At 39.3% G+C, this 13,150-nt stretch overlaps 1 protein-coding gene across 4 annotated transcripts in view; it reads left to right on the top strand.

Annotated features, from left to right (window-relative positions):
* Positions 1-12,188, top strand: part of MCTP2 (multiple C2 and transmembrane domain containing 2) — a 257,644-nt gene extending 245,456 nt beyond the window's left edge. For all 4 annotated transcript variants that reach the window (XM_033188895.1, XM_033188893.1, XM_033188894.1 and 1 more), the window contains 2 exons: positions 4,939-5,036; positions 7,205-12,188. In XM_033188895.1, coding sequence (XP_033044786.1) covers positions 4,939-5,036; positions 7,205-7,273 — 167 coding nt within the window. In that variant the 3' untranslated portion in view covers positions 7,274-12,188. The remainder of the gene's footprint in view (positions 1-4,938; positions 5,037-7,204) is intronic.
* The last annotated feature ends 962 nt before the right edge of the window (positions 12,189-13,150 follow it).

The raw sequence follows: 13,150 nt of genomic DNA, 5'->3' as shown, positions 1-13,150 counted from the left end.
CTTAAGAAAGAACATAGAGCTCCTCAGGGCCACTGATTAAGAAGTCATATTCTGCCAAAAAAAAAAAAAAAAAAATGAAACAAATATTTTCCTGAATAATTTATATACTGAATGTTATTCACATCAACTGGGTATCTTATTTTTCAATTATGTTTTCATGAGTACTACTATCTTATTTACTGATAACATTTAGAACATAGATGTTAAGATTGTTGTCTGACCCTAACCAGAATGTGATTAAAAATTGCAGTCATTTGGCTAGTGGTTTGTTCACTTTTAAGTTCATGTAAGTTGAGTGCCATGATCAGCTGTTAAACACTGCTTCTTCTTGATTTCCTCATCATCCTGGTGCTTGCTTGTTCTACTTCTATGCATCTTTCCTTCCACAAAGAGGACTCATACTGGCTGGAGACAGTGGCTCACGCCTGTAATCCCAGCACTTTGGGAGGCAGAAGCGGGTGGATCACCTGAGGTCAGGAGTTCGATACTAGCCTGGCCAATATGGTGAAACTCTGTTTCATAAGCCAGGGTGATGGCAGGCACCTGTAATCCCAGTTACCCACCTGGGAGGCTGAGGCATGAGAATCGCTTGAATCCGGGAGGCGGAGGTTGCAGGGAACTGAGATCAAGCCACTGCGCTCCAGCCTGGGCAACAGAGCAAGCCTCCATCTCAAAAACAAACAAACAAACAAAACGAATACTGTATTTTCTCATTTGATCATCAATTTTGAGATTCCAGTCCCTCTTTCTCTATACCCAAATCACTTTGACTTCTGATCTTGTCCTCCAAGATCTTGGCAGGTTTCCAACACCTTTCTGCATCTACTTAATGAAATATTGCTCTATTTTTCATTTTATGGATAAAGTTATTAAATGGTATGGAGTTTATTATGCTCTCTTGGGCCGATAGTAACCCTCTGAGCTTTGTACTCCATGTCTGGTTCTTCAGTTTTACATTTTAAACAGGAGCTCATAGTTTATTGATGAGCTTACCATAGTGAATGTAGTCACAAGCCTTGACAATTACCACGTGATCTATTGCCTCTTCTCATTACGTAAACACTGCTATGCCATCCTAGAATATATTCTGAAATTCTGTTAGGACTTATCCTAAGACAAATTAGTTTCTAGCTAGCATAGGCCAGGACATTATTTTGCAAATTTCTTACATGACTGCATTATTTGAAGCAATTTTTTTCTCACAAAGGAGATAAATGTATATGTCTTAAAGTTTTAGTGGTTTTTCTAACTTTAAGGATCAGAAGACTTTCTTATTCTAAGTTACTTATTCGTTTTTTATTGAGTGCTAAAATGGTGAATAATATCCTTAAATGTTTTGTTCTATGTTTTGAATTTTTTGAAAAAATTTAACTGTATATGCTAGATTTCCATATTCTATATCCTCAAGTCATATTTTTGTATAAGTAGTAGAATCATTTCACATAAGCACATAAAAACAGTCTAATTTCATATTAGCTATGGGGAATATTTTTGGACACACCAAAATTATTTTGATAGGTGAGATATTTTATTTCCTCTTTAGCCCTATAATTCTTAGTGTAGCCACATTTATGTAATAGACTTTTAATGAGTACTTAAATATTTTTCTGAATGAATGAGCCTGCAAGCTTAATACCTGTGCTCTATATAGATGACATTTTGTTAGGCCCATGACCTCTCTTGTGTAGGAGTGTGATTTTTGAAAATTAAGTGAGAAGTAGATTTTAAGGATATCTGAAGTTTTCTTTAGCAAACATTATCTACTACATTTTAGTCACTTACATGAAGTATGTATTTCCAGAAGGCAGAGCATTTCTTAGGATTAGATCCCATGTGGGTTTCCTTTTGAGAGATTTCCCATATTCCTTCTATTCATAGAGGTTTTAATTATACTTTTTCAGTTCTAGTTGAAACCACTTCTGTTTTTTCAGGTAGATATTAATTCTCTAAGCTAAATTTTTAGTTTTTTGCAAGAAGGACCTATTCCTTGTTTAAGTTTGTATCTTCATTTGATAGCACAATATCTCTTACATGGAAGACACTCAGAATTTGATAAATGAACAGGCAAGGAATCCTTGCCTCATCCCAACCAATGTATTACAGTTGGAGCTACCTGCTGGTCACTCATGTAACTATCTGAAAAATGGTGTTATAATTGTGTTTCAAGTGGTTATTCTCAAGTGGGCAAATGTGCAAAGCAGCCATGCAATTTTTCATCTCTTCTGATTTTCTCCAAGTGATATTTTTTTTTAACTGTAGGGCTCATTCCACCCCACTGATCAATTCAATCTATGATCCGGGACCAATACATAGATAACATCTTTCCCAACAAAATGTTATTCTTCAGTATTTTATTCCGTTTGTTTTTTTTTTCTGTTTTCTTTTCTTTTTTCTTTTTTTTTTTTTTTTTTTTTTTTTTTTTTGCTAAAAGTAACTTTACAACAGATATACGCTCCATCTGTACCATTTAGGTTAAAAAAAAATCTAAGGTATGTTTAGCATGCCAATAGATTAAGCCACAATTTCTAAATGCGTCTACGTCATCATAGCTGACTTTAATAGTATTAAAGGCTCTTTTCCATCCTCACTTCCTTTGTCTCCTTAGCTTGTTTGCATCTACAGTAATGATGGTAACCCTCTGCATTGTTGTAGAATTTCAGATTACAGTATCATTTTGCCTGTACTGCCCAACGTGATTCTCCCATCTACCCAAGAAACTCTATAAGGAGGTCTTTATTATTCAAATGTTAATGTAAGAAATGTGAGGTACAGGAAGGTGATTTTTCTAAAATTACACAGCTAATACATGATGAAGCCAAAACTGGGACTCAGGTATTCCTACATCATAACCTTTGTTTTCTTGTCCCTTAAAGAATGACCAAGGTGGCCGCGTGTGGTGGCTCATGCCTGTAAGCCCAGCACTTTGGGAGGCTGAGGTGGGTGGATCACCTGAGGTCAGGGGTTCAAGACCAGCCTGATCAACATGGCGAAACCCCGTCTCTTAAAACAAAAAAATAACCAAGGAGTCTATGATTTCCTGTTGACAGTCTCACACAGTTGTTAATAGGGCAGAATTATTGGAACAGTTGATCCTGGACACCTTCATAAATAAGGTGTGTATTTAAAACATGCAGTCTGAGTGCCCTATAATTTGTATTCTGTTTTTTTCCGAACATAGATATTCTCAGTGCATTGTGGAATACTTTTGCCCTTATTGGTGCATTTGAGCTACTGTGCAGGTTTATAATCTTCTCAGTGACTAAGAATGCAGTGTTTTGATCAGCTGTGATATTATCCCTGCCTTGTTCTTCATTGTAAAGACTCCAGATGCGCACACCATATATAATTAACAATAGAAGATATATCTGTTCTCAATACGTCTTTGTCTCCCTTCATCATTTTGCCTTGTCTGTTTTCTTTTGCCAAAAAGCCCATGCTACAATTAAATGTCTTTAGAATAACACAGTAAGAGTATTTTAATGTAAAGGAACACTGGGGGAAATTTGAGCTAGAGACATGAAGCTTGCTGTGGGGGTAGAGGGAAAAAAGGCAGAGTGCAGCTTTGACCTGAGGGAAAGGGGATCGTTTGCTAGGAATCTTCACCAGCCCAACCGCCAAGCCACCATTTACTTGGGCACAATGGCTGGCTCCCATTTGCAAAGCAGATGTAAATCTGACCCTCCAAAGAAATGACTGGAGGTTGGCATTGTATCAGGTATAATGCCACGCAGGAAGCCTAGTCCTCAGATGAAAGCAAAATAATATTTAATGAACAACAACAAAAAAAATCAAACCCTTTGTGTGTTGGGGGCTAGTGAACAGTTAAATGTTACCTTGACTTCTGAGTAGGAGCCATTCAGAGTACAACGAAGCTAAGAATTCATTCAGCATCATTGGGACTGACAGCCCTTCAGATAGGATCCTTGTTAAACAAGCACCCTGTGGCAAAACTTCAGAAGGCCACCTAGTCTTTCTGCTTCTAAAACTCAACATGAAAAGCAGGTTGACATTTGGTGAAAAGACTAAGCTTATGAGCTCCGGATCTAGTCAAAGCAGCTCCAAAGAGCAGAGGAGAAGACAAAACGTGGTTGAGAGGAACTCCCCTCTAAAGAGTAAGCCAGGGGCAGAGCGTGTCCTGGATATGCAGGGGAGCCCAAGGTGCAGCCACCACAGAGGGACAGTCTATAGGATGTTGACGTCTTAAACGTTGAACCCGTTTGTAATTATCATTGTCCTTATCCTAAATTAGCATGTTCTCCATTGCCCAGACAGACCCACGCGCCGACGTTGTGATCCATAAATTAAGTTAGCAACCATAGTAAGATAATTTTCCAATAATAACTTTTCACAGTTTCCTGCAGCATCAAAGTACAATCAACATGTCAGGTTCTGCTCTGCTGTGAGAGGAGAGAAAGCTGTGAAAATGAGTTGGAGGTGGGGAAAGACGGATGACTGCAGTTTTCTTTGTAACAACAAAAAAACATCTCCCGCCCTCTGCCTCCCACCGCTATGTTTGGTCCAGAGCCTCCAAGCAGGGACTTGTTTGGGCTAATGAAGGCCTTTTCCCATCTGGGACATTTGCTTTCATAGCAGAGGAGGCTGTTAATCAGTGTATTCCAAAAGAGCCAACGTGCTCCCCAGTTTGAGCGTGTGTTTCTGTCGCCCTGCTGCTGGGATTGTAATGGGATTTTCACAGCTGAAGAAGGCAGAGCCCCTCTTCACCAGCCCCTGCTTCCTGCCTTCAGGAAAAGGTATTTGTGAATGATTCCACATGACAGCAACATGTGCATGACTTGAGGTCTGGTAATTGTTTTCACACTAATTTTTACTTGTGAATATCCCCTCTCCCCCCAGTCAGCCAAGTTTTTGAAGATAGATGCTAGATAGATAGATGATCGATTGATTGATAAAGAGATCTCCTGTGTTTCTGTTTTTCAGGCATAAATAAATTTACTAAGAAGCTTCGAAATCCCTATTGCATCGACAATAACGAGCTACTAGACTTCCTCTCTAGGGTACCATCTGATGTTCAAAAGGTATGTAATGAATGGTCACCACCAACAGTGGCCCTGACCTGAAATCTGGCCAGCCCTGGAGCCAGAGGAGCACAAGGCTTCACTTGTGTGAGTAATTGAGATAAGGAACCAGAAAATCCTTAAAGAGGCCTGGCTTGCAGGGAAGTGGCAGAAAAATCTTTGTCCAAAGCATGAGGTGATTGGGGGAAATTGTTTTGAAAAAGAGCTACTTAAGAATGATCTGAAACTCACACTGTGTGGCTACTGTGCACTGACGCTTGTCCCCTTTCGATTGCTTGCCTCCCTAAAGAGGATAAAATGGGCTCAGTGAGTAGAATTGCGTGAGATCCAAAGCCGGGGAGTGTTGCTTCTTTTCTTCTTCTTCTTCTGGGTGGCAAGCATTTTAGGGGAAGCAGGGGACAAGAGGATTATTCTTTTTATTCTCATTTGCCGTGATATATCTCCTAGGCCTCCCTTCTATCCCTTTCCCTCTGAAGACTTAGGGATGCTGAGGGTGCAGCCCCCATTTACCCTAATACACAAAGAGGCAGAGGCGGTGTGAAATAATGTGAGATCAATCAGAAGTATTATTCACAGATAATGGTCACTTAGTCCAGCAGCGTCCTGTTTCTGTGGATACACAGAGATTAACGAAGGCAACAATACTAGAAAGTCATGTAGAGTAGCTCGATCCTGGCCCCTGTGGATCAGCCTGCTATAAATCCAGAGGAAGGAGGGCAGGTGGCAATTTCTCTAATGGAGAATAGAGATCACTGAATAGGTAGATGGGGAGACCATGGCGTGAAATATCATCAAGATGATCAAAGACACAATCCTTTAATATCTTAGAGAATCCCAAATCAAATATCGATTTTCGTATTTGAGTCACTGTAGCATAATTGGTTCCCTGGCAGCTCAGGGAGGATTGCAAAGATCTGGGGCGCCTAGGCCTTAGAGTTTCTTTCCCCTTCATTCCGAGTTCTAGAAATTAAAATGGACTCTGTGATGCTATCTTTCTTTAAACTTCATTTTATAATTAGCTGTGAAAACACATTCTATAATGATGAATTTACTCTTTAACATTTGTATTACTTAATTAAAAAATAATAACCGGGCCCCATTTGTTTTGCATTGAAGATTGACAGGTATGTCATCCTCTGCTCCCTTAGGGCACTTTCGCAAAACACCGTAAGGAATGAGGTGTTTTCTTCATTTATCTGCCTCTGACAAAGTACAGCCTGACTTCTGTGATCAGGCGTAATGTCCTTGGGGAATTTGGCACAAATGCTAAAAATAGGGAGCACATGTGGTCTGTAATACAATATTTTAAATAAAGCCATTCCACCAGCAGCCTATCAAAGCCCATACACTAAAGCAATACGTTTGCAACGTACCATCACTTGGGTCGCAGTGTGAGTTCATACTGTGTCCTTGAAGAATAGAAATTTCCATCAATCCCCCAAGGATTCTCTGTGCACAGTCCAGGCACTAGCCCTCAAAGTGGCCATTCCAGTTGCAGTTGGCATGAACACAGAGAGATGCAACAAAAGAGCATTCCAGGAAGATATACAGTATGCAAGTAAGATCCTCCCTGTATCGCCAAGGGCGCTTTCTAATAACACAGTGACAGTTTGCCACTGGGGACTCCTGAGTACTCATATTTATCACAGATGTTTTAGCCATTACATTGCAAATGAAATTAATTTCTAAGAGAAATCTATATAAAAGTCTGGGGTATCAATTTCAGCATTTTTTCCTCTCAGGCAAAGTAAATGTATATAATTTTCTGAGATGTTTTCCCCAAGATTTTAGATATTTTTAAATGAATAATCCTAAGTTGCTGTATCATATACTAAGATAAACATTCCCAAGAGGCAGTTATTAAGCTTACTTATGGTTGAAAACTGGCATACACAAAACGAACATCATCTTGCAGTGCCCAGAGAAGGTAGAAACCCACGCATCTCATTAGAAAAATCTGCTTTTAATATTTTGGTTTCAAGAAATGATGCATGACTTCTCAAATCCTTCCTGCAATTAATCCCTCCATGTTCCTGTGTTTAGAAAATGATTCATTACCTTTGAACCTTCCTTCCTTTGCCTTAGGTTCTCCTTGGGGAGCCATTAGCACACACTGTGGTGAGCTAGGGTTACCTAACCGCCAGCATCACGGCTGTTTGTTTTCACAGGTGCAGTACGCAGAGTTGAAACTCTGCAGCAGCCATAGCCCCCTGCGGAAGAAGCGCAGCGCTCTCTAGGGCACACACTGACTTTGGACAGCAGCACCCAATATTGTGTTTGGTTGATTAGACCAACGTTATGGCTGTTTCCGTGGTACCTAAGGTGTCCTTCTGAAATGCGTGCCCTGTGGCACCCCCTGTATTCTTCCTCCTCCTTCACGTGCACAGACATACATGCATGTGCACACACCTCCATGCATGGGTGTCCTAGTTGCATAGAGGGTCAGCCCAGCGAAAAGCAACAATCCTGAGACTGGGAAAGTCTAACATCCATTCTGAAATAGGAGACAACAAGGCTGCTGCCATGGGTCTGAACACCACCTTCCTTGAGAACAGCCAGGAGCCCGCTTGGATTCAAGAGCGACTTTGAACTTGTTTTCACACCTCCAACAGACTCTCATTAAGATTCAGTTATTTCCACTCCCCATCCCCACACTCCTTTCAGATAATTGTTCACGGGCGTAAGTCTCTTCTCCGAGTTAACAAGTCTTCGGTAGCCATCATCTGTCCACATACGGTATATTATTGAAAGACATTTTTAATAATTACCAGAATTAGCTCAAACCTTTAGGGATCTTTCAGCCATGATTATTAGGGATATGTATGTGAATTTTTGGGAAACCTCTCAGTGCTGGATGGTCAGCCTGCAGCGTGGTCCATTGCTGGCCATGGATGCCCCAGGAAGGTCCCTGGAGATCACTCACTTGAAAAATGAGGCTTCCATGAAAGTATCTGGTTGCTTTCTGCTGCCACTTCTTTTACTTTTTGCATATTTTCAAAATATTATAAAATGTCAACATACAATCTCAGAAAGGCAGGTGGGGGTAGGGGAGAAATGAATGAAGGAATTCTCTAGGTATTTAGAAAGATAAGGAACTGAAGACCAAGAGACTAATAAGGCTGCTTACCTAATTATTATAATCATTTCATTTGCCTGAATGTTTTAAGCAGAAAGTAGAAATACTTCAGCTGCCCAAATGTATCTTTTGGTCCCCTTAGAAGTAAAATAAGCTACATACAATAAAAATTTATTTCAGAACCCCATTTCTAGAAAATACCACCGCAGAGTCCTCCTTTGACAGCATCTGTCTCTGCAGACCTCATCATGCCACAGTATTTCCCTGCCATGTAAAAATCCTGACTTTGTGCATAGATAAAATGTATGCAATTAACTCTGTTTAAATGATATTTAAGTTTTAAAGACTGTAATTTGTTGACACATACTTTGTGCAGTTTTTATATATGTATGTATGATAAAGAAAAGTTAAGGTAAAAAGATCTCCTTTAATAGTGAGTTCCCTATTTTATTTTTTTTTTGTCTCTGGGTTGTAATTTAATAATCTTCAAACAAAATGTTTACGAAAAATGCCAAAGATTCTAAATCTTATCATCCAGTGTCTGTTTTTCTTCATGTTGTATCTCACTGGGTTGCTTTCTGGCTGAGCCAGATTGCTGCATGATTTGTTTTACTTCAAGTTAATGAAGCTGGCTGGAAAAGAGCCTTGCAGAAATTATAAAAGCTCCAGTAAATCTCGTAGTTGTACATACAATAGATACCCAAGAACCTCTTTTGTCAAACCAGTTACTCAATCTTCTGTGTAAACAATGCCTCCTTGTCTTGCTTCTAACTATCATCTAGTTTATCACTGTCTGTCATTTTGTAAGGACCTAAGTCAGACATCTTTAAACAGACATGTGAGATCTGATCAGTCATTTGAATGAAAACTTTCAGCAGCAAAATAACCCCTTATTTATTTAAAAGTGGAACCAATACTTTATTGTTGTTCTTTTGCTATAGAATTTCAAAATGAAATTATTTGCCCGACAAGAAGGCATCATTAGTTAGACGACTTCTTTCCTCTGTAGCCCGACTGAAATTCTCAGTGTTAAGTTTAGGACCCAAACACCAGCTGGGATGTAAGAGCAGGACCGAATCAACCTTGAATAAACTGTATATAGAAAACAATTGTTAATTAAGTAGACATTGGATGTTAAAAAGGAATGTTAGTTGTAAGTGACATGTTAAGATTTATACAAATTGTCAAAAACTTTTAGGCAAGATTCCAAAATGCTTTCGATAAAATTTATAGATTATGGATTCACAGTATGATAATTAAGTAGGGATGCTGAAGTCTTGCCAAGTTTTCCTGGTTCTCTTCTCAAACTGTATCCTCCCATTTCTAGTCCTGTCTCTCTATGTAATAGGCATCTACACCTCAGCAGGTCAGAAACTAAACATCATCTGTCTCTCCCTGTCTTCAGAACCCCGACCCTCATAATCTCCTTACAGCTTCTTTGTTTCCCTTACTGGGACTGGCATTTTCTGGGCTCGGAATTTCTCGGTCATCCTCTTTTTTGTTCCTCGTGCTGTTGTCCTCGTCTTCCAACCCAGAAAGCCTAGTAGGTCCAGTGTCAATGCGTTAACCACTTCTGTTCTGATTTCCACTTCCCAAGTGGAGGCCTTCATAACCTCTCAGATGTCACGGCCATGATGCCAGTTACATTATGCCTAGTTAATCTTCATTCAGACTGGAAGGACCTCCCCCTAATTTCTTTCTGAATAGATTCTACTGTACTTCAACAAACACTTCCAAGTCTCCTGCCCCAAAGAGGCTTGATCCTGTGGCTGGATGTGACTCCAACTTCCTTTTTTGTACCCTCACATCTTTCATATCTTTCTGGCATCTGCCATACATCATAAGAGGCTTTGACCACTGTCCTCCACTGAATAGTCCATTATAGCTAGCACCTAATAGTTACTCAGGAAATAAATACTTGTTTAACAGGCCAGGTCATAGAGATTATTTTTCTTTCTCTGCCTTTTCGTATGCTGCTTTGAGAACAGAGGGCTGGGTTGGACAGATTAGTATGATCTATCCTGGAGATTAATTTCTTGCATTAAGAGCTTATTTTGTGTGATATTATTTATAATCCCTGGCTATGTCAATTATAACCTTTTAAATTATGTCTTATATTTGAAGTTCTTACCTACATATCAGAGGAAAATATAATGTTTATTTCCAGGTGGTAAAACAGTCTTTTGATTCTTTTTTCTTGTAAATTATCATTTAACAAGTCTATATTGAATGCTGATAATTTTCTGGAACAAAACAGACTGCATCCCCTTGGTAGAGCCAGACATTAAACAGATACTTTCAAGAAACAGCATGCCATGCTCAGATTTAAGTTTGAAAAATATTCTGGCTACAAGGCATAGCCTAGCAATTTTCAAAGTTTAGAGAAGAGTTATTAATATTGGTCTTTTGTAGTACTCCTGACAAATGAATAACACCCCGGACTTTCAAATAGTGGCGCTGGAAAAAAAAAATAAGTAAAATTGAGAGATGGTGAAGAGATAAAGTGAGCAGGACTTAACAATTGCTGGACTATGGGATGAGGGAGAGTAGAGTCAAGGATGGCTCTTCACCCTGTCTCCAGGTCTAGGAAGATGGTGTTACCTTTCACTAAGGGAGAGAACTGTAAGAACTGCTGTGAGAGGACCACAGGAGTCCAGTTTTAGCACTGAATCTCAGGTGCCTGAAAAGCATCCAAATGGGAATGTCAGCAAGATAATGGAATATATGGATTTAGTTCTCAGAGAAGTAACACACTGTACTTGATATATACACAAGTTAAGGGCAAACACTGCATGTCAAAGTGATTGAAACCAAATGCTTCAAGAAATTAAACCTTGAAGAACTCAACAGTCAATGTCATATATATAAAGGCAAGTCAGTTAAGAGTGTAAATAGGAACGGGGGTAAATACAGAGGAGAAAAACAGTAAGTAAGCATGGACCACCCTAGCATTCAATGGCAGAGCATACTTCAAGAAAGCTGATGTGGTCAATAACATCAAATGCTGCAGAGATCACGTAAGTACAGAATCATGACCTTAATGATGTGACAGTTTGGAAGCACCCTGGCAACAAGTCATTTCAGTGGAATGGTAGAAATGGAAACCACGTTTGGGTTGAGAAGTGAGTGGATGTGAAAATACGGGGTCTCTGAATGGAGGTAACCCTTGAAAAATTCCACTGTGGAGGAGAAAGGAGAGAGAGGGCTGGAATTTGGAATGAAAGGAGATATTTGGGATTATTTTAGTAAGAAAACAGATGTGTCATGACCTCAGTGTAAAGCTAATAGCTGCAAAAAAAATTCTTCATGGACATGAGATGGAGTTAGCCATATTCATTATTTAAAACTATGTTCTGCACTTACACATTGTTGGTTGGGGTGTAAATTAGCTCAACCACTGTGGAAGACAGGGTGGATGTTTCCTCAAAAACCTAAAGAGAGAAATACTGTTTGACCCAGCAATCCCATAACTGGGTATGTACACAAAGGAATATAAATTGTTCTTCTATAAAAACACATGCACACACATGTTCACTGCAACACTATTTACAATAGCAAAGACACTGGATCAATCTAAATGCCCATCATTGATAGAATGGATAAAGAAAATGTGGCAGATGTATACCATGGAATACTATGCAGCCATAAAAAAGAATGAGATCATGTCATTTGCAGGAACATGGATACAGCTGGAGGCCATTATCCTTAGCAAACTAATGCAGCAACAGAAAACCAAATACCACATGTTCTCATTGATAAGTAAGAGCTAAATGATGAAGACACATGGACACGTAGAAGGGAACAAAATACACTCGGGTCTATTGGAGGGTGAAGGGTGAAAGGAGGAAGAGGATCAGGAAAAATAACGAGTACAAGGCTTAATACATGGGTGATGAAATAATCTGTACAACAAACCCCTCTGACACAGTTTACCTATGTAACAAACCTGCACAGGTATCCCTGAACTTAAAAAAAAAAACCTATGTTCTATCAAAACCTGCCTCTCACTTATGTATTAGGAATCTTATGGCAACAGAACAGTTGAAAAACTAAAATAAAAATCTTCTGAAAATGCACTGAGTGGTAATTGATGATTGAATAACTGCTGAAATCCCGAAGGATAACTTCTAAAGGAATGGCTTCAAGTATGTTACCCTTGTGTAAAGCCCACAGCTGTTCTGTCCTAGCATTTTAATGTAACGATTTACACAGGAAAATGGATATTCAAGCACATAAGAATACTAATATTTTATAGCATTTATCAAATGCCAGTTACTTTCTAAGTGTTTTAGATATAATTGCTCATTCAAAATAATTCTAAGAATTGAAATTTCTTCAAATACTTACAGAGGAAGAAAAAAAAAAAACCTGCCACTCTTATACAAGCTCTTCTAGACAATAACAAAAGAAAAAAGAAAACACTTTCTTAAGCATTTTATGAGGCCAACATAACTCTCCTTCAAAACCAACTAAGTCCTACAAAGAGTGGAAAACTACTTAACAAAATCCCTTATGAAGACAGATACAAAATTGTGAATGATATACGTAAGTCTTTACACTGAAAACATCAGTGAGGCTTCCAGATGCCTGACCAGACATCTTGTATTCTCTTCCACGAAGAAGAACCAAAAAAAAAAATGAGTGGATAATCACAGTTCACATATATCATATAAGAAAGAACATTGGAATTCTACGGAGAGTGACAGGAAACACCTGAAGCAAGGAAGGGGAAGAGAGCAATACAGTCTGTTCAGGTGGAATAGGCTAGGAGCCAGGAAAGGCTCTCCAGATGAGAAAAGAGTAAGTGGGTGACTCCTAGTGATCAACGTTTCCACTACAGACTCCCACATTCCAGCCATAGGAATTCCCCTTGACTATTGTGAGCCCCAAGACCGACATAGGGAGCTACCTGAAGACCGTGTGATGACATTGCCCCGGAGAGGGAGCATACATGTTCCCACACACCCCCAAGTCCTAAGCAGCTACAGCAAGTCGTTGCTTTGATATCTCAGCCCTCACCAGACTGCATTCTGCCCTG

This window comes from Trachypithecus francoisi, unplaced genomic scaffold (genome assembly GCF_009764315.1).
Source record: "Trachypithecus francoisi isolate TF-2019V2 unplaced genomic scaffold, Tfra_2.0 Lachesis_group3, whole genome shotgun sequence".
NCBI lineage: Eukaryota > Metazoa > Chordata > Mammalia > Primates > Cercopithecidae > Trachypithecus > Trachypithecus francoisi.
Note: the sequence above shows the minus strand (reverse complement) of the source record. Positions and strands in the feature narration are given on the sequence as shown.